The sequence below is a fragment of the Apus apus genome (genome assembly GCF_020740795.1).
Source record: "Apus apus isolate bApuApu2 chromosome W unlocalized genomic scaffold, bApuApu2.pri.cur SUPER_W_unloc_1, whole genome shotgun sequence".
In the NCBI taxonomy this organism is placed as follows: domain Eukaryota; kingdom Metazoa; phylum Chordata; class Aves; order Apodiformes; family Apodidae; genus Apus; species Apus apus.
In genome coordinates, this window is record NW_026248896.1 from 536048 (window position 1) to 562355 (window position 26308).

Consider the following 26308-nt stretch of genomic DNA (forward strand, 5'->3'; position numbering starts at 1 on the left):
AGGCCTGGCAAATTGACTACATCACACTGCCTCAGAGCCGCCAGGGTAAGCGCTATGTGCTTACAATGGTGGAAACAAGTACAGGATGGTTAGAGACATATCCTGTGCCTCATGCCACAGCCAGGAATACTATCTTGGGCCTTGAGAAGCAAATCTTGTGGAGACACAGTACTCCAGAAAGAACTGAGTCAGACAATGGGACTCATTTCCAAAACAGTCTTGTGACTGACCAGAGAACATTGTATTGAGTGGATATACCATATCTTGTACCATGCACCAGCCTCGGCGTAGATTGAATGGTACAGTGGTCTATTTAAAAACTACCCTGAAGGCAATGGGTGGTGGAACTTTTAAAAACAGGCAAAAATTTGGCAAAGGTCACCTGGTTGGTTAACACCAGGGGATCCATCAATTGAGATGGTCCTGCTCAGTCAAACCTTCTACATACAGTAGACAGGCATGAAGTCCCTGTGTTGTGTGAAAGGAACCTGCTGGGGAAAGTGTTTGGGTCTATCCTGCTTCAGGCAAAGGTAAACCTGTCCGGGGTATTGCTTTTGCTCAGGGACCTGGACATACCTGGTGTGTGATGATGGAGGATGGTGAAGTACAATTTGTACCTCAAGGTAATCTGAGTCTGGGGGAGAATCCCTAATTTGACAGTGTGTAAAACATAGAGGCTATATGTAATATATGTGGTCAGGAATAAGGGGTGGAATGTCCTGGTTTGAGCCAGGATGAGGCCAGTTTTATTTTTTACAGTGTTTTGGGGTTTTTTTTGGTGGTTTGTTTTGGGTTTTTTTTCTTTGTTTTGTTTTTTTAGTGAATTCTCTTTTAAGCAACACACTTAGTGAAACTAGCAGCAAGTTTTCCAGCTAGTGGTCTGATAATCTCCAAATGGTCTCTCTGCTGAGAGACCAAGGACTCTTCTCTCTGCTTGTTGAATCTGCTGCTTTGGACACTAAAGGAGCAGAAGAGTCGTATTTACAACCCTCCTGTAGGGAGGAACAGACTGGACAGATGGCAAAATCGCTGAACCAAATATTCCATCCATATTTTTATGTAGGACTTGGTATGAAGTCAGGGATCATGGAAGTCAAGCTTCTTCTTCTCTTCCGTCCATGGCCAGCATCCAGGGAGGACTTTGACTGTCCATCACTGTTGATCCCCAGGCTTGTGCATTCCTGACCCTCATAACTCTCCCCTCAGCTCCTGTCTGCTCTACCACTCTCTCTGGCAGCTCTGGGACATTTTGGAGCTGCTCACAGCTCAGGAGATGCTGTGGGAGTTGCTGGGGGTGGGGGGAGGCAATAGGGGTTTGCACGTTCCTGCACATTGTTGTATATAATTGTACATAAATTATTTTATAATTAGTATTTAATTAAAGCTGTTTGGTTTAGTTTTCAATCTGGGAAGCCTCTCTCCTTATTCTCTCTCTCCTTTCCCTACCTGGGTGGGAGGGAGAGGGGATCGAGAGCATTGTTGTCATTGGTTTAATTGCCAATCCTGAGTCAAACCGTGACATATACCAAGTGTAGTATGTTAATATTGATGTTGTATTGTCACTGTTATTATACAACTTGAAAGCTTTTAACTCCAATTTCTGAAAATTATATAAGTGTGGTTTGTGTGACCACAAAAACAGTTCCACTTGATTTCAAAGCTGTTCCCTGTTCGTAAGTGGTAACTGGTTTTATCTGGAATGTTTTCATTTTGCTACCAAACTGGAGGACACTTCTATGAGTTGGCCAGTGATTTCTGCATTATATTAAAGTGGAGAGAAATATTACTCTTGTAGTAGATCCTTGGGCTAGGAATATCATTTAGTACATGGTGTTAGAGATCAGAGTGATAGATACAGTTTTGCCAGGGCTATTCTCAAAACCTCCTTAATATGCTTTTAACTGCTTAAAAGGCTGAGGTGGCTGAAAGCCATATTAAATAACAAAAAAACCCCTTTAATTGTTTTCTTTGAACATGTGACTATTGAAACAGTGGCTTGTGTAATGCTTCCTATGCATAGGTTTTGCTTATTGCTTTAGAATTTGTCTTTTAAAACAATTTGCACCCTTACCCCATCAATGTGTTCAGGCAGAAGAGTAATCTGTTTACATAAAGAAAAGGACTCTTGCCTTTCTGGATCCGATTTTAACATCACTAGACTAGTACTTTTCCAATTCAGCTGGAACAAAGTGAATACTATGTGCATCAATATTTTCCTTTAGAAAGACTTTTTACCATCAAACGTCCTAAAACACTTAGTGAGTTTCTTAACATGTGCTTGCAGGTTTTGTAGCAGAGTCATATTCAAGATGAGGTTATAGCAGTGGTTGTTATTAAAAACAGTATACTGGGAAGAAACCAGAAGGGATTTATTCCTTTGTCTAGCAGCTGAGGTTAAACTGGCAGCTGTCAGTGCAGTCCATCTAGTCTAGGTGTGTTTAGGTTTTTTTACTGTAACAAATTAGTGTTGCTATGTAAATACCACAATGTGTGCTTGTACCTTCTGTAGCTAGTATCTATTTCAGGCAAACAAGAAGGCTGTGCAAGAGGAGGTGTCAGTAGGTCTAATAAGACAAGTATTTGCACACTGAACAATTTTGGCTGTGAGATTGGTGCAGAGAGAGGCTTTGTTTAGATTGTCCTGCTTAGAGCAGGACTTATGCCAGTGGGACTAAGCAGGACATAGTAGCAGCAGTCACGCCAGCCTCTGAGCAGTCAGGAGATCTGGTTGTCTTTGACCTGGTGTGCTGTTTTGGTTCTGGCATGGTTTCAGTAGCAGGGGAGGGGCCTCAGGGGTGGCTCCTGTAAGAAGCTACTAGAAAGCTCCCCCGGCTCAGGTAGCAAGGCCAGAACCATTAGAGTTGCACCAATAGATGTGTCTCTGCAATTAATATATGAACAAACTGCTATAAGACCTGGGCAGTGAGCAAGCAGAAGAGCTAAGCTGGAGTGGTGAGAGTAGTGCCAGGTTGAAGATCCCAAGGTTGGTGAGGAAGAGGACGAAGGAGGTGCCCAAGCAGAAGTTTCCCTGCAACCCATGGCGAGATGGCAGCTGTCTCCTGCACTCATGGAGGAACGTGGTGGAACATTCCCTGAAAGCGCCAGGAGGGTTGAATGTGGATTTGCAGCCCGTGGACTTGGATCTGCAGCCATGGAAGACCCCAGTGCCAGGGGAGGTGACTGTTCCCGAAGCAGCCCGTGACTCTTTGGGAAGCCTGCACTGGAGCAGCTTACTCCTGACCTCATGGGAAGGACTCACGAAGGAGACGTTCGTGGAGGACTCAATGGGGAAGCAGGGGAGGGCTGTAAGGAATCCTTCTTCCTGAAGAGGAAGGAATGGCAAGAACCACCAGCCTGTGAACTGACTCTAAACCCCATCCCCTGTCCCCCTGTGCTGCTGGGGGGAAGGAGGGAGAGAAACCGGGAACAAAGGGATTTGGGCCTGGGAAGAAGGGAAGGGTGGGGTAATGTATGTAAGCCCTGCTCTTTTTGTTGTCTGTGTCCTGTGTGTGTTTGATTAGTATTAAATTAAATTATTTTTCCCCAAGTTGAGTCTGTTTTGCCCATGACCGTAAATGGTGAGTGAACCCTCCCTGCCCTTAGTCTTGACCCATGAGCTTCTACTTGGCCTTTGTCCTCCCCATCCCAGGGTATATGTGTGGGGGGAGTTGAGTGAGTAGCCATGGGGCTGGTTCTTTGTTGTCATGTTAAGCCCAAACCATGACACCTGGCCATGATTTACCACTCTCAGTGCAAAGGCTGCCGCAGTTGCTATTTCTGTATAAGCAAACACTGGCATATCTGGGTTCTCAAATTGTCAGATCAAATATTATTTGGATGTCACGTTGCAAATGGTGGTGTTGGTGGCCAGTGAGGTGCCATTTGGATGCTGTGCTGTGTAATGCTTGAATGTGTACTTCTCAGTAAAGATCAGTGAAAATGCTATTATATTCTGCCTGGAGCACTTTTTCATCCTAGTAAGTTATTCAGCCTGATAGTTTCAAAGCTGGAGGAAGTACCACCTGTGTCCTGACAGGACTCTAGGACTAGCCAGTGTGGTACATAGTATGAGAGCTCAAGTGATGACAGCACATAAACATTTAACTCTAAATTAACAGGATGTTCCTGTTTTTGAAAGCTGCTCATCCTTTTGGAGCCTGTGACCGCCTTATGTAGATGAGACAACAGTGAAGGAACTGTTGTCCAAGTATGAAAATGGTTCAGATAAAAATGGCAAAGCTACAGCTCACTGAGTAAGAGGTTAGTCGCTGAACACTGTATCTGGAGCCCCCAACATAAGAAGGACATGGAGCTTCTGGAGAAAGTTCAGAGGAGGGCCACAAAGATGATCTGAGGGCTGGAGCACCTCTCCTGTGAAGACAGGCTGAGAGAGTTGGGGTTGTCCAGCCTAGATAAGAGAAGGCTCCATGGAGACTTCATAGTGGCCTTCCAGTACCTGAAAGGGCTACAGGAAAGCTGGGGAGGGACTTTTTACCTGGGTGTGTAGTGAGAGGACAAGGGCTAATGGATCTAAACTGGAAGAGGGGAGATTTAGATTAGACATTAGGAGGAAATTCTTTGCTGTGAGGGTGGTGAGACCCTGGCCCAGGTTGCCCAGAGAAGCTGTGGCTGCCCCATCCCTGGCAGTGTTGAAGGGCAGGTTGGATGGGGCTTGGAGCAACCTGGGCTGGTGGGAGGTGTCCCTGCCCATGCAGGGGGGTTGGAACTAGATGATCTCTAAGGTCCCTTCCAACTCAAACCATTCTATGATTCTATAATTAATGTTGCCACTAATGACTTTTTGGATCCACAACACTCAAAGCAGAGTCACAAATGAGTGCTAAAGGAATGTTTCAGATTGTTATACACAGTCAGAACCCTTGCCTGTAATTGCAAAAGTTTAGACCAGTGATCCAAGAAATGCCTTTTAGTTAATTGAGAAAACAGTGCAGTGTACATTGTGGGTTTTCTAATACTTATTCACAGCAGCTCAAGGGAAACAAACCTGTAGTCTGGCTTCTTGGAAGTGGTTGAGCTCAAAGTGTTTCTGCCTCATGAGTTTGCAGGATGCCTGAAGAAGGAGTTTTGTTCTAAAACACTTTTTAAGTACCACATGTAAGTGATAGATATAAAGGACAGATGGAGGACCATGAAATAAGTATGAGGCCTCTCATTGAAATGATCAGAAATCAGATAGCTGATTAAGTTAGACTGCCTTGTTTCAAAAATCAGAATTTATATACTAAATAGTCTTGAGCTATTTCACTGTGTTTTGGTTTAAGTGGAGCTTCTAGACTTTGGGTCGCTTTGCCTTTCTGACCACTTTTGTCCAAATGTTACTTACTACTTGTATGCCAAAACTTGGATTTTAATTTATTTTAGCTGCTCTAAAGCTGGGTTATTTTAAAGCCTGCTTTGAATATGACAAAAAAATAATGGGGTTTTTTATAGGGACATAACAGAATACAGTGTTCAGAAGAGCTTCAGTTTCCAGTTGTGTAGGCATAGTCTTGTCACAAGGCAAGCTAAAATGTTTGGTATACTGACTTCAAAATCTGTTCCATTGTTGCGCTGTGCATTTGTTCTGTTTGTTTTGTGGTTTGTTTTTTTTTCTTTTTAAATAGTTATGAACTAGAACATTTAAAAAAGAACAACAAAACCAACTGTCACATCCTACAAGGTGGGCATGACTACAGTTCCCCAGAGGTGGGGTCAACCCAGGGAGATTCGGACTGGACCTTCTTGCTATCTAAACTCATTCCCAGAGAGGAGCCTAGGTGCGGCTGGATCAAATCCTTCTCACTTAATTAATTTATTTTAACAACCCATTGGGCGAGATTGGAATATCTGGAATTTTCTGTGCAGTATTCTAAGAGTAAGACCATTACCCAGGAGGCTTGTACAAAACATAACTTGAGTAAGATTATAAAGCTTGTCAAAAAACACACCATACTATACTCTCAAAACTAACGGATTACAACTAGCAGAACTTAGCAAAATGGTACTTTCAAAGCAATGGATTACAACTAGCAAAACTTAACAAAATTGTCAAAGTGGCAGGTTACAAAAACTTAGCAAAGTTAGAAATTATATAACCCTACGTGCCACAATAAGGTTAGAAACAGAGAGGGAGAGAGAGAGAGAATGAAAAATGGGATAGAAAAGATATCACCACCCTTGGATCCAGCGATGATCTTGGTAGGAAGTTGTGGTCCTTGGATGGCTGATGCACACCAAACATCTCAAGTCTGCACCTTTTATGCTATCTGGCCCCAACTTTTGGTGGGGGGGGGCTAGGCATATCTTGCACAGACTCAGTGTTGAATTTTAGAGTGCTCTGGAAATGAGTTGGTGGAGCATCGGGGTCCAGGTGATCACTTGCCCCCCCCAGCTGGGTTGACCAAGCAATGACCCTTGTTTCTGTGCATGTGCCCTGTTTGATGGCCTTACACAGGGCTTACACAAGAAGGTGCTCTGCCTCCGCAGGGCCCTGTTTGCCTGCCACTGTTCCTTATCAGATAAGGACAGTGTCCTGCCTATCAGGGCAGCCATCAGAGGAGGGGCTCTCCTTGAGAGAACAGGGTCCAGGTGGCTTATTGAATGAGAACCCCACCCGAGCACAATGTCCATTTTGTCAGGGCAGCTGTTTTGAGACAATTATTCATTTTGGTAGTCTACACCAACAAACCCAAAACCCACCGAATCTGAGGCAATGAAGTTCAAACAAATTCAATGTGTTTCTGATCAAGCAACTTCCTTTGTATTAAGTCACCTGGTGTAATTGGGGCAGCAGAGATAAAATAGCTCCAAAATACATAAATGTCTTCATTGAATGCATTAAACTTGTAAAGTTTTTTGATGCAATTTCTGCTTTTGATCTTAGGGCCTTTCAGTTATCTTGATGATGTCCCATTTAAGATAGGAGACAAATTCAAAACCCCAGCAAGGGTTGGATTACCCATTGGTTTCTGCGTGCCTGATGCTTCTCAGCTTGTCAGAGAAGCCTGGGTAAGTACTATTTTGACTTTCTCCTCTATTCCCTCTTACCTCTGGTCCCCAACATGTGATGCTGTAAATTGCAAGTAGTCACTGGTTCAAATGTTAGTCTTGTTGGTCCTGTAGTGTAATTTTGTTTTCCATGCAGTAGTTGCAGATCTGTTAGAATGCATAGAAAAATAAAAATATTATAGGCTGTTGCAGAAAGATTCTACTTCCTATAGCTTTAAAAAGCCTAATAGCATTTATTTTAGTGCAGTGTTTTTGTGTAATAGTTATAGGTCTAAATGTTACCCTGACTGAATTTGAGTAGCATTTTAAGAGGAAAAATGCTAAGAATACCCATGCTATGCCATACTTGCAGAGTCTTGTTTGAGGGTAACAACTGTTTCTATGACCATATTTTATGGGTTCTCACAATAGTGGGATGAGGAAATACATTTCCAGTTCTTGTTTTCTGTGTGGTTCTGAGTGGAAATTTTTTTCCAGGTGTAGGGCGAACAAGTTACTGTTTGGTACAGATGACTTCCAGGTCTTTGAGGAACATAGTTCTGTTACCATAAATTCTTGGTAGCATAAAATCAATTGCTTTAGCATAAATGTTGAAAATCTAATCTCCAAATGCAGATTGTGATACAGGAAATCTGATTGAACTATGTTTTCTCATTTGGATCCATGATTTTCCTTGGTCAGTCCAAACTGATGATTGTTTTCACTTCAGCTGTGTGTTTTTTTGTGGTTTTTTTTCCTGCCCTGCAACTCATCCGTGGGAGAGCTGAATATCTGAATTACCCTACATCATGGCTTTTTCATTATAACCATTTCTGTTGGGTCAGTGTGGTGGGGTTTTGGTAGTGGGGGAGGGGCCACAGGGGTGGCTCCTGTGAGAAGCTGCTGGAAGCTTCCCTGACTCCAAAAATCCAGCCCCACCTTTGGTCAAGGCCAGGCCCATCAGCGATGGTGGATGTGCCTCTGCAAGTAACATATTCAAGAAGGGGAAAATGAAATTGCAATAAGAGCTGCAGGGCAGGAGAAGGGGAGTTGAAAGCAATGCTGGAGCAGAGATACTAAGGACAGTGAGGAAGGAGAGGGAGGAGGTGCCCAAGCGGAGGTTCCCCCTGCCCATGACCATAACTGGTGAGTGACCCATGAGCTTTTTAGTTGAATTCTCTCCTCCCCATTCCTCCCCATCCCACAGTGGGGGGAGGGATGAGCAAGTGGATGGGTGGTTCTTTGTTGCCAGCTGGGCCTAAACCACAACACTTAAATAGCTACCTGATTGTCCCAATACACATATTTCCATCAAATTAAGCTGGTGTGGGAGAGCTAAAGGAGACTCTAATGTCCTATTGCTGGCTTAATTGTGTTATGTCTCCATTTTCCTGCCAAGTTGAGACTTGAGTATAGTATGCCCAATTGGACTGCAGCACCTTGCATAATATGATGTGACTATATAGACTATGCATCTCGCAGTTCAATTTGACTTCTTTACAGCTGTAGTGAGAGCTGTTAAAAAAAAAAAAGGGGGGAGGGGGGGGCAGGAAAACAAAATTGCCCAAAGCCATATGTTTTTATATAAAAACCTCCCTTTTTTTAATATAAAAAAACCTGCTTGGGTCAATTTTGGTGTCTCTATATATAACCATATACACACACACAAAGCTATGATAGCTCTGCTCAGATTGCAAAGAATGTGTAATGAGTAGTGTCCAGCACTTCTGCCAGTGAGTTGTTTTTCAAAGTCACCTTGCTGATAAATTGTGTATCAGACCTCTTGAATCTTAGAGCTAAGGGAAGGGAAAACTTATACAGCTGAGACAACAGGTCTCTAGGATCTCACTGGAGCCCATTATAGGATAGGATATGATGCAACACATAGTGAATCCCAGAAAAGCCTAGTAGAAGCCTAGCAAGCCTTGCTGGCTTGTTACTCTTTAGATCTAGGAATTTGTATGACCTAGCAGTTCCATGGCAAGAGCACTCCTGTTTGGTTATGTGCCATTATTCTGGCAAGGATATATCTTATGACTTCTTGTGAGTCATGGTGGTAGGTTATGCCCTGGACTTAACTTGTAGGCTGTGTTCTTTGAACATTTTGTGGTTATTTAAATAGTATTTTAGGCTATTAATCCTTCATAAGATATTAAAGCTTTGAGTAGATTTAATCTGTTCAGAATTTTGTCCTCTCAACCAGGCCACTATGGTGGCCAGTAAACTGGTAGTGAGTAGCTTACAAATGCCTTCCTTTGCTAACCTGGCCCTGAAAGAGCTGATGTTAAATGAGAGAAGCTTGTGGGATCTTGTCATGTCAGTAACTGCAGCAAAATCTGCTACTGCAGGTAGTTGTCATCATTGATGTAGCTTGTGGACAGGGAGGTAGTTCAGTGGTTCTGGGTGTGATTGTCCATCTAGTAACGCATTGTTGTTTTGGGGTAAGAGGGTGGGAAGGCTGTGAAAATTAATCTTGGGATAATCAGTAGCTCTAAAGCAAAACTAAATGTAGGAAGGAGGCAAAATATTATTTTTTAATCCAGACTATAGATTTTGCTGCTAGAGGCAAAATTAACTACTTCTGGTAGCTTTGCCAGTCTGTGGGTTACAAGAGATACTGGGGGAAAAAATTTATGCCTGTCCTTTGTTATTCATGTAGCTCTTATTCTATGTTACTTATGTTGCTGTTAAAATAGTGGCTATGATCCTTATAATCTATTTTTTTTTTTCTCCTCTCCTTTCCCCTTCACCCTTGGTCAGTATGACTTCTCACTGGAAAAGAAAACAATTGAGTGGGGTGAAGATATAAAAAAAATTGAAGCTGCCCAGAGAGAAGCTGAACGAAAGGCAGAAGAAGCCCTAGTGAACTCAAAGGCAGCTCCAGAGGACAGTAACAAAATGGAGTTCTCAAAGGGACTTTGCCCTGAAGTTATGCCTCCTCCTATTAACCCCATCCTCGCTAGCCTGCAGCACAATAGTATTCTTACTCCCACGCCAGCTGACAGCAGCACTGTGAAGCAAAAGGTTCTCAGTCCACCTCATCCAAAAGCAGACTTCAACCCAGCTGATTTTGAATGTGAAGACGACCCATTTGACAAACTGGAATTAAAAACTATTGATGATAAGGAGGAATTAAAAAATATTCTTGAAATTCATGTTGGTACTACTGAGCCAGTTGTTGCCCAGCTGTTAGATAATACTTTGGCCAAAGGAGGGTCTGAATCTGTGCTGCGAGATGAGCAAGTTCTGGCATCCATAGAAAAGGCCACGTTGGATTTCAAGCCCCTTCACAAACCCAATGGCTTTATCACTTTACCACAGTTGGGAAACTGTGAAAAGATGTCCTTGTCTTCCAAAGCATCCCTGTCTCCTATCACTTCAGTGAACAATATCAAATCCCTGTCCTTTCCTAAACTTGACTCCGATGAGAGTGGTCAAAAATCATCAAAGCTCACAAGCACTTTCCACAGCACTACCTGTCTCCACAATGGCTCTTTTCTCAGCTCTTTGCAGACCTGTGCTCAAAGTAAAGCTAGTGAACTGAATGGACACCATATGGTTGGTCTTTCCAGTCTAAATGAGGACAGTGGCATGGAGGCATCAACATTATCCTCTTCATCCAGGCTGCCTTCCCAGGCTGTGTCAACAGTTTGTATGGAAGATAAATCATCATTTTCAAGCACAGCGACTATGGTAAACATGCAGTGGATTAGAACTGGGGTTGCTGGGGAGATGTGGAGGCACAGAGGCAAATGTTGCATCTAAAATGTCCTGTGATTTTAGGTTCATTTAATGGGAGTGATGTGTAGATAATGTGTGGTAGTTCCTCTTCATTGACATGGCAAATTGATCAATCAAACAGGTCTTCATGCTGGCAGTTCTGAACCTTAGATTATTACTCTGCAGGGTTTTTCCCCCAAATCTGATATTTTTAGACCAATTTTGGTGACTTTTCTTTCAGCTTTTTAGCTCTTGTTCATAGTTGCATGCCTTTGAGCTAAGCATATCTTATTTGTACAGTCCTGTATTCTGTCTTACCCAACTGAGATATATCAAATTTGGAGTTGCTCTTAGATTTTGAGTTAAATCTCTGCTAAATTTATTTCTTGGCTTGCTTATTTGCTGGAAATAATGGGAAATGCAGGCTTTTCAAGGAAAAGAAGTAATAATAGTGTAGTGTCATTTGGGGAAGAAAAAAGTGCTTGCAGTTGATCTGCAGTGAAATAATTGTCTTTTTTCTTTTTCTTCCTGAGATCCTTTTAAAATTAACCTTTTAAAGGATGAAAATAATGGTACTCTGAAATCTGGTATTTACCCTCTTCCTTGTAAAGGAGGATGGAAGTATTGCTTTGCGAATACCAAGAGCGGTCTTGAGAATCATCTCAGATCACTGTTGTTACGGTTGGTTGCTGTACAGCTCCGAGAATCATAGAATCATAGAATCACAGAATCCTAGGGGTTGGAAGGGACCTCGAAAGATCATCTAGTCCAACCCCCCTGCCAGAGCAGGGTCACCTAGAGTACATCACACAGGAATGCATCCAGGCGGGTTTTGAATGTCTCCAGTGAAGGAGACTCCACAACCTCTCTGGGCAGCCTGTCCCAGGGCTCTGTCACTCTCACAGTAAAAAATTTTTTCCTGATATTCACCTTAAACCTCCTGTGCTCCAATTTGTATCCATTACTCCTTGTCCTATCACTGGTCATCACTGAAAAAAGCTTAACTCCATCTTCTTGACACTCACCCTTTACGTATTTGTAAACATTGATGAGGTCACCCCTCAGTCTCCTTTTCTCCAAGCTAAAGAGACCCAGCTCCCTCAGCCTTTCCTCATCAGGGAGATGTTCCACTCCCTCCATCATCTTTGTGGCTCTGCGCTGGACTCTTTCCAGCAGTTCCCTGTCCTTCCTGAACTGAGGGGCCCAGAACTGGACACAATACTCCAGATGCGGCCTCACCAAGGCAGAATAGAGGGGGAGGAGAACCTCTCTTGACCGACTAACCACCCCCTTTCTAATGCACCCCAGGATGCCATTGGCCTTCTTAGCCACAAGGGCACATTGCTGGCTCATGGTGTCGCGAGCTGGTACCAGGGGGCTCCCGGCTGTCAGGATACTTTTGCGACTGCCCCTCCCGATGTGGAGGGGTTTGTGAATGAGCCCGAGGGTCACACGCGGCGCTTCCTCTCACGGAGGAACGGCCACCGTGGGACCGTATTTCAGGGGGGTAGCTAGAAAGCCCCCCCACCCCACCACGCTCAGAAATTGCCTCTAAAGCCAAGATTTACTCCACAAACTAATCGGTTTATTAAGGGTTAACACAAACCGAGGGATGATGTTTAGGGACAATGCAGGTGTGAATGGCTACCAGGGCTATCAATATGGATGTAGTGAGCAAGTGTCCTTTAGGGAGACAATGCAAGAGGTCCTGAGCTTTTGAGGGAGAGGGTTAAGGACCAAAGGGAGGAGGGGAGGAAGCTGGACTTCAGTCCTGCTGAAGAGGTTGCGCTGTGTGTGCGACCGGCAGCAACACGGGGAGGGGGCTCCGGCCCCGACCCCAGGGCTCGGGACCCCGGCACGCTCGGCGCTGAGGCTCAGGCTGGACCCGGGGCAGGCAGGCAGGCAGGGTCCCAGCAGCAGTGTCCGCAGCAGGGGGTGTCCCACGCAGAAAGCGTCCGAACGGGCCTCAGGGAGGAGGGAAGGGCCCACCTGCTGCCCTCGCCACCTTTTATACCCCCTGACCCACCGGTCCAGTCAGTGTCACTGTCCAGAGCCAATGAGCGTCCATGAGCCCCACTTTAAGGCGGTGACTGCCAGGGGCACAGGATGGCTTGTCGTCCATCCTTTCTGTCCCGGGCCACAGCTGTTGTTTTGGGTTCAGTTGTCCTTGAGAAGCAAGTCTGTTTTAGTCCCTTAGCTGGGGATAATCAGGAGAGGCCTTCGCTGGCTTAAAAGACATTTTGTTTAGACTGATGTGGGGAAGAAAATAACAGTTTCCCACACATGGTCATCCTCCTGTCTAGCAGGACCCCCAGGTCCCTTTCACCCACACTGCTCTCCAGCAGGTCAGCCCCCAACCTGTACTGGTACGTGGCATTTTTCTTCCCCAAATGCAAAACTCTACACTTGCCCTTGTTGAACTTCATCAGGTTTTTCCCTGCCCAAGTTTCCAGCCTGTCCAGGTCTCAGTGAATGGCAGCACAGCCTTCTGGTGTATCAGCCACTCCTCCCAGCTTGGTGTCATCAGCAAACTTGCTGAGGATACATTCTGTACCCTCATTCAGGTTGTTGATGAAGATGTTGAACAACACCGGTCCCAGTACCGACCCCCGAGGGACTCCACTAGTCACAGGCCTCCAACTAGATTCTGCCCCATTGACTACAACTCTCTGACTTCTTCCTTTCAACCAGTTCTTGATCCACCTCACTGCCCGATCATCAAACCCATACTTGATCAACTTATCTACAAGGATGCTGTGGGAGACGGTGTCAAATGCTTTACTGAAATCAAGATAAACCACATCTACTGCTCTACCATCATCTATCCACCTAGTAATTTCCTCATAGAAGGCTATGAGGTTAGTCAAACATGGCTTACCCTTGGTAAACCCATGTTGACTGCTCTTGATGACCCCCATGTCCTTGATATGCCTAGAGATAGTGCCAAGGACAAGTTGTTCCATCACCTTTCCAAGGATGGAGGTGAGGCTGACCGGTCTATAGTTACCCGGGTCCTCCTTCTTGCCCTTCTTGTAGACTGGAGTGACATTTGCTATCCTCCAGTCCTCAGGCACCTCTCCTGTTACCCATGACTTACCAAAGATGATGGAGAGCAACCTAGCAATGACCTCCGCCAGCTCCCTCAGCACCCTTGGATGCATTTCATCCAGACCCATCGATTTATGTATGTCCAGATTACTCAACTGATCCCTAACCCAATCCTCATCTACCTGGGCAAACTCCTCCTTTATCTTGACTTCTTCTGGGGCTATATGAGACTGGGGCTCCTGGGGAAAGCCTGCAGGAGTAAAGACAGAGGCAAAGAAGGCATTCAGCACCTCTGCCTTCTTTATATCCTCTGTCTCCAGGGCACCCGCCTCATTCAGCAGTGGGCCTATATTGCCTCTGGTGTTAGTTTTGTTGGCTATGTATTTGAAAAAGCCCTTTCTATTGTCCTTAACCCGACTTGCAAGGTTAAGTTCCAAGGAGGCCTTAGCTTTCCTAGTTGCCTCCCTACATTCTCTGACAACAGTCCTATATTCCTCCCAAGTGACCAGCCCCTCCTTCCATGATCTATAGATTTTCCTTTTCCCCTTGAGTTTGCCCAGCAGTTCCTTTTTTAACCATGCTGTTCTCCTAGCTCCCTTACTAGATTTTCTACCCATTGGGACGCACTGATCCTGTGCTTGCAAGAAGTGGTCCTTGAATGTTGACCAGCTATCTTGAGCCCCTTTACCTTCTAGCACCCTGTCCCATGGGACTTCCCTTAACAATTGATTGAGGAGGCCGAAGTTTGCTCTGTGGAAGTCCAGGGTTCTGGTCCTGCTGGGTATTCTGTTCCTCCCACACAGGATCCTGAACTCCACCATCTCATGGTCACTGCAACCAAGGCTGCCATTGACCACCACTGCTTCAACAAGGCCCTCCTTGTTGGTGAGCACAAGATCCAGCAGCGCTCCTCTTCTAGTCGGCTTGTCCACCATTTGCATTAAGAAGTTGTCATCAGTGCACTGGAGGAACCGAGACAGGAGTTTGACACTTCATTTCCTCAAACTTTTAGCAAGTTCTAAAATTACTTTGGGGACACTTAATTTCCCACCAGCTGTTGTCTTTGTCTCTTTGTGAATAAGAGCAGATATTTGAGTAAGCTTGTAGACTCTTTTTCCACATAACCTAAGATCTGGAAAATACTCATGAAGCCTAGTGGAAACTGTGTAGTCATATCCTCTAGCTGGCTCTAAGATAATCTGACTACTGCTGTCCAATATAAGTGGTGCTTCAGTGGTTTTCTGGCCTTACTAGCATACCGTATTGTCACGGTTTGACTCAGGATCTGCAATTAAACCAGAGACAACAATGCTCTCGATCCCCTCCCCCCCCCACCCAGGTAGGGAAGGAGAGAGAGAAAAAGAGAGAGACTTGGCTGGATTGAAAACTCAACTACACAGCTTAAATTAAACACCAATGATATAAGAAAATATATACAATTATATACAAATATGTTCAGGTATGTGCAAGAGCCTCTCACCTCCCCCCCCACCCCCAGCAACTCCCACCACACTCCCCTGAGCTGGAACAGTCCTGAGAAATCCCGGAGCTGCTGCTGGAGGAAGCGCAGAGTGATGAGGGTCAGGAGAGCTCGAGCCTAAGGGTCGACGGTGCTGGATGGACGGAGTCCTCCCCAGACGTCGGCCATGGACAGGAGAGAAGGGAAGAAGGAGCAGGAAGGAAGTTGTCTTCTGTGATCTCTGAGCTTACGTAGATCTATGGAATGGAACATCTCTGGCCAGTTTTGCTGTCTGTCTAACTCAGCCTCCTATGGGGGCGTCATAGATCTCCCCGTAGCGTCTGAGCCGGCAGGGCAAAGACATGACCTTGGAGTCCCGACAATAATATAAACATTCCAGTGTTATCAGTCTCAGCTGGAACACTTGCTGCTGGTTAAAAGAAAGCTTACTGAAGGAAAAAAAATCAGTAAAAGGAAAAGTGGCTTCATCCTGGCTCAAACCAGGACATGTATGTAGGTTTTCGTGTGACACCATGAGCTCTGAAACAAGTGACATTGCTTCTCTCCTGTTGTGGTTTCTTTTTTCAGGCTTAGTTAAATGCATTATTAATTTTCAAAATATGGTATTCTGGCAACTAGTGTATTTGTCAAAGTACAATAGAACAGTTGGTAATTGATGACTGGAACAAATTTAATACAGTAAACTTTGGCAGAAGCAGCAATGCACTGAGCAACTGCTCACTGCTATGAATCATAGGTTTGAGAGGCGATTGTATCTAGCTCAGAGGTGAAACCTTGAAGTATGACACAGCTCTAGAGATTTACATGAAAGATCACTTACAAAACAAGATAGATGGAGCATTCAGATCACCAATTTTTTACTCTATTCAAATGTCTATGCTGGATTAAAACTTATTAAAGACTGTCATGGTTTAGATCCAGCTGGCATCTAAGCACCAGACAGCCACTCACTTGCCTGATGGGATGGGGAGGAGAATCAGAAGAAAGGTAAACATCATGGGTTGAGATAAGGACAGTTTACTAGGACAACAAAAGGAGAGAAGAAATAATAACAATAATACTAATAAAAGAATATATGAAATGAGTGATGCACAATGCAATTGCTCACCACCCAGAACCTGATGCTTAGCCTGTTCCAGAGCCTTGATCTGTCTTCCCCCCCATCCCCACCAACTCCCCCAGTTTATATACTGAGCATGACATCAAATGGTATTGAATATCCCTTTGGCTAGTTTGGGTCAGCTATCCTGACTGTCCCCTCCCAGCTTCTTGTGAAAATTAACTCTATCCCAGCTGAACCCAGGGCAAAGACCAAGAGGGAAGATGTATTCTAAGAATGCTGTAAGGGAAGACACAAACTGATAAACAAACAAAAAATAGTCTTAGTAAGAGAAGTAATAAAGATCTTCATTTGAAACTATTTCAACTTTGGAAGTAGCAAACCAAGAAATAGGTATGCTAACAGAACTAGTTCTTTTTGTTTCACTTCCAAGGCTTCGGAATATACTAGTTTCATATTTCCACAAAATGGTCCTAGTTGCTGGAAAATGACAGCTGAGTGGCAAAAAATTGAAGTAAGTGTAACAAAAATCCTCAAAAGTATTAAAATTATATCAGGAAGTTGCAGCCATCCCTGTGGCTGGGAGCAGAAGGGACATGTGTCCCTTTTCTTCAAGATTACACCTTTCTAGAAAGCCTCAGGACAATTATATGTCCCAGTGTATTTCACAGTGACTTTTTTTTTTTTCTAACAGAACTAGAAATTATAACTTAAGAAGCTGTAGTTTATGCTTTACCAGTGAATTGGATCTAGGTTTTTTTAGATCAAAATAAACTTGTCATTTTTTTGAGGCTGCACTGATTCTGTCCTGGGTGGTCCCCTCTAAGGTTTTGGGGTTTTTTTGAAGATCACTGGTTTGCTTTTTTGCAGCATTGGCAAAGCACATGCTGAGAGCACCACACGTGCTTCTTGAAGGGCACTGAAATGCAAGTTTGAGACATAAGGGAGTGTGGCTGCTGAGTGACCAGTCCTGGCTTTGTCCCCTGAAATTCCTGTAGGTGTTTCGCTCCTCTGCTGGAGATCACTGACCACAAGCACAGGTTGTCAAGCTCAAGTACATTGAGGAGGAGGAGTTGGTTTTTCTGGACTCTTGAATCTCTGGTTTCAGAAGCGGGTTTGGTTTTCCTGGCTGCAGCATCAATACCAATGCATCATCCTTCAATTTGATAACCAACTGATTTCAGGACTATTCCAGACCCCCATTTCAGTGTATCCCATATTCTAGTGCTTTTTGCTCTGGCAAAAGTGCCTGGAGGAAGGGTGTGTGTGAAGAGCTTCGGACCCTTCTACCACCATGAGAAGATGTTCTTGGGTAAACCAGTCCATCAGACTGAACATGGTTTCTCAGTCTTTGTCTCCTAGAAGATAAATTCTTACCCTGGAGATGAGAAGGTGCAGAAATGCAGAACAAAGTGTCCTTTTTCTCTTCCCCACCCCCCCATGGAATTTGCCAAAATCCTAATATATATTCTCAAAATTGTTTTTCTATAAACAGTTCTTTATTGCTGTGGGGTTTGGGTTTTATGCTTTGCTTTTTCCTGTGTGGGTTTTTTGTTTGGTTTTTGTTTTGTTTTACTTTGGGCCCAAAGAAGGCCTTTCTGAAAGAAGTGGATAAGCTTTAGAGCAATCTATGTTGGCTTAAAAGGGTATTAAGGAAAGGCAATAGAGGCTCTTGGTCCAAAGTAATTCCTTGCTGTCTTTTCTAATTTGATTTAAAATGCAGGAGGACTTTTAGATAGATGAATTGAAATGTGCAGATTTGAGGGGGCAAAATTCTGACTTAGCACTCCTGTTATCTTGGGCAAAGTAGTATAAAGCACTGGTTGTCATGCTGGAGGGAAGGGATGCCATCCAGAGGGACCTTGACAGGCTGGAGAGGTGGGCCTGTGCAAACCTCGTGAAGTTCAACCAGGCCAAGTGCAGGGTCCTGCACCTGGGTCAGGGCAATCCCAAGCACAAATACAGGCTGGGTGAAGAATGGATAGAGAGCAGCCCTGAGGAGAAGGACTTGAGGGTGTTGGGTGATGAAAAGCTCAACATGAGCCAGCAACATGCACTGGCAGCCCAGAAACCAACCATGTCCTGGGCTGCATCACCAGCAGCATGGCCAGCAGGTCAAGGGAGGGGATTACAGAATCAGAATGGTTAAGGTTGGAAGGGAGCTTAAAGATAATCAGATTCCAGCGTCCCTACTATGAGCAGGGACACCTCCCCCTAGACCAGGCTGCACAAAGCCTCATCCAACCTGGCCTTGAACACCTCCAGGGAAGGATTCTCCCCCTCTACTCTGCTCTCATGAGATCCCACCTGCAGTGCTGTGTCCAGTTCTGGAGCCCCTAACATAAGAGGAACATGGAGCTGTTGGAGCGAGTCCAGAGGAGGCCACAGAGATGATGAGAGGGCTGGAGCAGCTCTGCTCTGGAGACAGGCTGAGAGAGTTGGGGTGTTCAGCCTGGAGAAGAGAAGGCTCCAGGGAGACCTTAGAGCACCTTCCAGTGCCTGAAGGGGCTCCAGGAAAGCTGGAGAGGGACTTTGGACAAGGGCAGGGAGGGATGGGATGAGGGGAACAGTTTTAAGCTGAAAGAGGGGAGATGTAGATTAGATATTAGGAGGGAATTCTTTGCTGTGAGGGTGGTGAGACCCTGGCCCAGGTTGCCCAGAGAAGCTGTGGCTGCCCCATCCCTGGCAGTGTTGAAGGGCAGGTTGGATGGGGCTTGGAGCAACCTGGGCTGGTGGGAGGTGTCCCTGCCCATGCAGGGGGGCTGGAACTAGATGGTCTTTAAGGTCCTTTCCAACCCAAACCATTCTATGATTCTATATATGGCATATGAAATGCAGTGCTTTGAGAGTAGATAAGGGGTATATATTTCTCTTACCGGGGTATATATTTCTCTTACCCCTTCTCATGGTCAAAAAAAATCAAGGGAAGTCTCCAGCCAATTACTTTAAAGTTATCACTGTCATTCAGGCAGCATAGCACTGGGTCAAGAGCTGAACAGGAGCCTGTTACACTGAGCTGTATGAACATGTAGCAGTCACAGCAACAGAATAAACAAACTTACAATTATTATGAGGGGGGACACATTTTTCTTGGAGTATAATTGTTTTTTGTAGAGTACTGAGAGAAGAAACAGTCCTTATGATGGCTATTTTATAACTACTCACAGCTGCATAACATCTGCACCTCACATATGGAAGCCTGATCAGACCAGAAGTCTCTCTAGTATGGTAGACTTATTCAAAGTCTTCTCCCCCAGCTGTAGCGAATTCTGCTCATTAGTGCATAATGTTTATATTCATCTTATTTGTGTGTTGTTCAGGTACACCCAGACTACAAGGAAACAGAAATCCCTGTGGTAAATTCCCAAATACCTGTGTGCTTGCGCTAGATCATGTTTCTGAAAATCTCCAGAAGTAGTGTTCATTTGAGTACAGAAAATCATAGGTGATGAGTAAACTTGGGATGAAGGAAGCAATCTTCATGCTTCCTCTGAGGTACAGAGTTTGGCTATATCATAAGGACCTTTACTGTTGCAAAGGTTTGGTATTGAAAGATTTTCATCCACTGGTAGGTGAGGGTATATTGTGAAGAATTGTGAAGAGTTGTTTTTTTTAAGGGTAAAAAGAGTATGATGGGAGTTGGACTATGTGCACTGTTTTGTTTCATCCCAACAGTGAGTAACTTTCTAAAGGCAGTCTAGAAAGCCTCTTGGATTAATTACATGGGATATGGGGATGCAGATGATGACCATCACCTCAGTCTCTGGGTTTTCCCCTTTAGGTAACGCACCAAAATTTCCCAGTGTCTAAAGTGCCCAATAACACCAGCTGCACAAAGCAGTTGGGTGGCCCCACTCCTGAAGTACAGCAGGTCCTCTCTGCTAGTGAAAGGCAGTGCATAGAGACAGTCGTCAACATGGGGTACTCGCCTGAGAACGTCTTGAAAGCCATGAAGAAGAAGGGACAGAACATAGACCAGGTAAGAGCTTGTGCAATGAAGAAACCCTTGATTGGATGCTGATTCTGCTGACACAACCTTGGGTTTGCAAAATGGATGGGGGGAATACTTGTATTCTAACAAGGCATTGCAGTCTGTAGCCACTGTGATATTAACCACTAGAGAAGTTGTCACCTGGCAGTAAAATGCTCTGATGAGGGACTGCTTTAGTCAGTCACACCTGTGGATGCTGAATCAAGAGCTGTGCTGAGCTTGGAACAGCCCTTAGCTCCACATGAAGCTGGGAGAGATACTGAGTCTTCCCGGGAGCCACAAAACCACCTGAAGGAAGCTTAGCATGGCTCCACCATGTTTAGTGCTGTATGACAAAAAAACAGCCAACTTCCCTTGTTCTGAGCACAGATTACGATCCTTGTAGAGCCATTGGCCCATGCAGGCTTACCACAGCCCTGAAAGGCTCTTGCAAGGCACTGCTGACTGACTTTCTTTTGTGTGCTTTGTTTGTGGTGCTTCCTGCCTCATATGTTGCATAAAATACTTGCTACAGGTCACATAGCATAAAGCACTGCAGGGTGAGGCATGACTCTGGGTCTTGGATCTGCTTCAAACAAACATTTTGAAGTGGGGAGAATGTGGCCAAACTTTCTGTGCTGACCCTAGGCATGCAATGTACTGCACACAGACTCTGTCTGTCACCTGGGGAGGACTGTTCCAGTGACATCTGTTTGTGGAATTGATCTGCTTGTCCACTACCTATGCATTGAGAGTGGTTTAAGCTGTGTGCTGAACTGTAGTATCAAATGGAAAAAATGTCCCTTAGAAGGGTGGTTTTAAATCCTGCTGTATTTACAGGCTGTGTTCTTTTGCCTTCCTAGCATTACCTAACATCTCAAAGCTGAGGACAGATAAGAAATTTGGCAGCGATTTCTGGGCATGTAAGCTGGTATTTGCAGCTCACTCACCAGTATGCTGAATTGACCTTAAAAAGCTGACTGCTTTCAGATTGCATTAGCTCTTGTGACTGAGAGGAAGCTAAAAGCTGATGCATCTTGACTGCTGGATCTACAGCTTCATTTTAAAAATTTATAGTATAAAAAGCACAGTTAAACTTCTGCCTTCTGCTCAGTGATCAGGCATGGAAGGCTAAACATAGGCTTCTGAGACTGTTTTGACTAGCGTGGGAGATGATGTTCATAGCTGGTGGAGGAGCACAGGAGGACAGAAGGGCTTGATTTTTTTCTCTGGACAAGCTCTTGCATCAAGAGCATCTTGATGTTGTGCTCAGCCCTTCTGTGTGTACAGAGATGGTATTCGACCATGTGTTGCAAATGCCACTCTGCAAACTTAGTTTCTTTTCTTCATTCCCCACAGGTTTTGGATTACCTGTTAGCACATGGAGAGCTTTGTGAGAAGGGCTTTGATCCACTTCTTGTTGAAGCAGCTTTGGAAATGCACCAGTGTTCAGAGGAGAAGGTGAGGGTACAACATGCTAAGGAATAGAGAGAATGTGCTGTGATGGGGAATTCCAGCAGCAGTTTCCCTGGTTGATGTATTTCTGGCTTTTATGCCTTGTTTCCAAAACTGACTGCTGAAGGACATCCTTGTGGTGATAAAGTGAATGTGTGCTAAAGCATTGGAATTCTTCTGCATTGCTTTATCACACTCACTTGCATCTATTTTTATGTGGACAGAATTTTTTTAAGACCCTGCTTATTCTGGTTGTAATGTTTTGAACCCAGAGTTCTCTTGTGGGTGAGGTGCTTGGTACAGAGACAGTTACTTTCAGAAGCGGCAAATTATCTTTCAAACCATGCCAGCCTGCCCTGACTGTGAATTTTCTCCCTTGTACAAACGCATCTACCTGGCTGCTCAGCAATTTGGGTTAGTAGTGCTCTCTCTCTGAAAGAAGCTGGAATATATGTTTTTTGGAGTCTGATTCATTGGCTGCTTTACTAGCACCAAAAGTACAGAGGCAGGAGCAGGTAGCCAGGGCAGAGGACAGCATGATCTTTTAAAGTTTGCCAGCCTGTTGTGTGCCAATATGAAACCTTCTGAGGTGCAACCCAACCCTCCCAGACATATACGTGCCTCCTGCCTTTCTTTGACTTAGTGAGTTTGCAAACAGAGGAAGAACACTGATGGGAGAAGTGACTGATTTCAAGAAATGCATTTTTTACTGGCTTAACCCCAAAATTGGAAATGGCTAATCTCCTGATTGTCCATTTCAACCTGTTTTGTTTTTTTTTTTTGGTGTCTGCCCCCCCCAGTGGAGCAGAGGCCCTGTAAATGGCAGAGTAATCAGTAAATTTACTTCTTGTTACTTTATATTTTTCAAAGCTCCAGGAGGATCTCTGGTTGATGTTGGTAATATTGTACACAATGTGTCCAATAGGATTTGTGCTAATCTCCCAAGTTTGCCTTAGTTCTGCCATTTGATAGCAAGGGCTACTGTACTGTTCCCAAAGTAACTTTAAAAAAATTCAGATGCGGCAGTAGCTGTTAGATGGGGGACCAGGGTGACATTAATCAGAGTCCAAATTAGGCCAGGCTGATAAATTTCTTACTGGGAGAGACACCCCCACAGACTGAGCTTTGATGCCCTTTGCTGAAGAGGTTTTTGGAGATTCAGGACTGCAGGCACAGAGGGCTGAAAGTGAGGCTCCATGGGCTACTGTACCCAGAGCTCTGCCAACTCTTGTGTGAGTGGACTCTCTCCAAATGGAGCTGGAACGGGCTGTACTTGGTAGTAGGAATCTACCCCATGAGATGTCCAGTCGTTTAAGACTGGCTCTGTGCTAAACCTCCACCAAGCACTGATCGTCTTTTCTCTTTCAGATCACAGAACTTCTCCAACTAATGAGTCAATTTAAAGAAATGGGCTTTGAACTAAAAGACATTAAGGAGGTCTTATTATTACATAACAATGACCAACACAACGCTTTGGAAGATCTGATGGCCCGTGCAGGAGCCAGCTGAAAACACATTCCTAGATTCTTGGCATGCAGCGGAGCAGGTCCAGCTCCACCACCTTCACATCCAGTGTGACTTCTGTTGGCAGGAAGGAGTCCAGCTTTTCGCATATATGGAAAAGTGACTGAGCAAGCCTGCCCATGTGCATCGCCACCATTTCTCATTCCACTGAGAGCCAACTTTCTTTCTTAAATTAAGTTTTTTAAGTGCCCTTTCCTAAGTTTCCATCTTGTCCACGGAGAGTTTAGACTGCTCAACCTCTAGTGGAATTATACATAGGTAGAGACAGGAGTGATTTCTCTTCACTGTTGCACTGGAGTTGGACAGAAGAATACGTAGTTCTGAAACTAGGATGCTTTGGTTCTTTGAAGCTGCTTTTGTGTCTGCTTGTACTGAATCACTTGACTGTCACAGTCCAGATTAACTGGTTAGATTTGACCTTTAGTGCAATGGAGTTTTACTTTTTGGTTGAAAGTCTGTAACTTAGTAAAGCACTGGTTCAGAAACTGTCACTATGCATAAAGAGAGAAGCTGTTCCTCTTATGTTTTCTTTTTGTTGTTTTTTACCCATGCATCCAACACTTCTGCCAGACATGAGTTTCCAATGCTGAGTGGTGTGTAAGTTCTCTTGAAACAGGTAAGCTGTGAACTCTACCTGAACCTGAAGGCAGAGAGCTGGAGCTCAGTATTCTTAATTCCCCATGTTTGTAGGATATTTAAGGCTATGCCCTTCTAGGAAGTCAGTTATCTTTTTGTTTTAAATAATACTCAGTGTGATGCAGGAGGTTTCTTTCAAGCACTTTCTTTAAAACAAATATACTCACTGCATTAGATTAGTTCCATTTCACACAGCTATAGAATTGCATAATAACATCTAGTACTAGAAATGAAGTTTTGGGTTGGTTTTGATAGTTCAAAGTAGTACTTTGTATATTGTTCAAGTTTTAAATATGTAAAATATCAGTGGTCTTAAGGAATCTTTAAAGTAATTTGCTAAATATTTTGATTCTGCAGAAGAACAACTAATAAAATCCTGAAATATAACTCCCAGTGTCATGGTTCCCATCTCATGCTCTTCAGCTCCAGCGGATGAAGAATTTGCTGGATCCTACCTGCTCCTGTGCTGCCTGCTCCTGTAGGCATGCATGAACAATGTCTGTGTTGGGCAGAACAACTAGAGATCTCCAGGCAGATGGCTACAGTGGTGGAATGTGCTGCTTTTTTCAGTGGCTTATTTTTGTTTTGTTGTGAAAACCAAGCCTAGGGATCCAAACTCATGTTAGAGCATGGAGGTGGGAGGATTGGACTTTGTGAGGGGAAAATGGCTCAGCTTGTTGCCTCAGTTAAGGTTTTTCAGTAGGAGGTTTTAGCTCATCAGGACCCCAAAGGAGATTATATTTGTCTCCATTATGCTGTTAACTTTATATGACCAAAACATCTTATTTGAGTCTAGTGTTAACTCCTGGAATTCTCTGTGAGGTGCTCAACTATGTTAATTACATACCTTTACTTAAAGCAAAATTATGCTGAGGAGCAATGTAGCTGGCAAGTATCTAGGAGGTGTGGAGATGGATGATGAGTTAGGACCAGGGCAGATTGTCTTGCATCGTATCCTGTAGCATTGAGCTTCACCAGCTTATAGTGGTGGGGCTGAAATTAAAACTTGCCTAAGAAGGACATTCAGCAGTTGGTGGGTCAGCAGCTGCTGCCTCTGAGGATACAGGTAAAACAGTTGCCCAGCTTTCCTTCCCAGGTGAAAAATGTGAAAGTTTGAAACAAGTAAATGGGGTTCCTGATTAGTCAGAAAAGCTGGAAAACAAAACTAATACTGCTTTACTGTCACTGCTGAGAGCATTTGGTTGTTTGCTTGTTTCTGTTTTCTCAGAATTAATATCCAAACAAGTCCCTGTTTGGTACTAGACAGTCCTTAGAGGGCAAGAAGTCTTGCCAGTGAAGAAACAACTATTTAGACCAAACCTCTGAATAAAATAATCTCTTTGGTTGCATTAGTGTGTTAAGTTTTTTCACAGTTCCCCCCACTACAGTAACCACTCAGCTTATGTAGACTGCTGTAGAGGTGAGAGCAGAGAGGTGAAGATGGGAAGTGATACCTGTAAAGCTGGTATCCTCCTTCCAGAGAGACATATCCATCTGTGTCTTCCCTGGTGGTGCTGCTCTTGCTTTACCAGTAAGTTTTCTGGATTTATGACTGTAATGGGTTTCTGTGGCCAGATTTTTGTAGCAGAGGAGCTACAGGGGTGACTTCTGTGACAAGATACCAGAAGCTTCCCCCATGTCCAGTAGAGCCAGTGTCAGCTAGCTCCAAAATGGACCCACTGCTGTCCAAAGCTGAGCTGACAGTTTTTGAAAAGGGAAAAAAAAACTGCTGTGAAACAGCAGATAGAGGAGTTGAGAATATGAGAGAGAAACAACCCTGCAGACACCAAGGTCAGAGAAGGGGAGGAGGTGCTCCAGGTGCTGGGGCAGAGATTCCCCTGCAGCCTGTGGAGAAGACCATGGTGAGGCAGGCTGTCCCCTTGCAGTCTATGGAGGTCCATGGTGAAGCAGATACCTACTTGCAGCCTGTGGAGGACCCCACGCTGGAGCAGTCTGTTCCTGAAGGACTGCACCCCGTGGAAGGGACCCACACTGGAGCAGTTAATCATAGAATCATAGGGGTTGGAAGGGACCTCTGGAGATCATCAAGTCCAATCCCCCTGCTGCAGCAGGAACACCCAGGGCAGGTCACACAGGAACGTGTCCAGATGGGTCTGGAAAGTCTCCAGAGAAGGAGACTCCACAGCCTCTCTGGGCAGCCTGTCCCAGGGCTCTGTCACCCTCACAGGAAAGAAGTTTCTCCTCATGTTGAGGTGGATCTTCCTGTGTTGTCACTTGGTGCCGTTTCCCCTCGTCCTGTCACAGGCACCACTGAACAGAGACTGGCCCATTCTTGACACCCACCCTGCAGAGATTGATAGACATTCATCAGGTCCCCTCTCAGCCTTCTCTTCTCCAGACTAGACAGCCCCAGGTCTCTCAGCCTTTCCTCATCAGACAGATGTTTTGTCTCAGTGGCTTCCTTGCA

The 26308-nt window shown here is 44.6% G+C and overlaps 1 protein-coding gene across 8 annotated transcripts in view; it reads left to right on the forward strand.

Annotated features, from left to right (window-relative positions):
- The window catches only part of LOC127396383 (ubiquitin-associated protein 1-like), a 97044-nt gene extending 71815 nt beyond the window's left edge, over window positions 1-25229 (forward strand). For 4 of the 8 annotated variants that reach the window (XM_051644000.1, XM_051643997.1, XM_051643998.1 and 1 more), the window contains 6 exons: window positions 5625-5777; window positions 6884-7008; window positions 9748-10680; window positions 20077-20274; window positions 21625-21726; window positions 23089-25229. In XM_051644000.1, coding sequence (XP_051499960.1) covers window positions 5687-5777; window positions 6884-7008; window positions 9748-10680; window positions 20077-20274; window positions 21625-21726; window positions 23089-23229 — 1590 coding nt within the window. In that variant the 5' untranslated portion in view covers window positions 5625-5686 and the 3' untranslated portion in view covers window positions 23230-25229. The remainder of the gene's footprint in view (window positions 1-5624; window positions 5778-6883; window positions 7009-9747; window positions 10681-20076; window positions 20275-21624; window positions 21727-23088) is intronic. The other 4 variants (XM_051644002.1, XM_051644001.1, XM_051644003.1 and 1 more) reach the window with 1 other exon arrangement.
- The last annotated feature ends 1079 nt before the right edge of the window (window positions 25230-26308 follow it).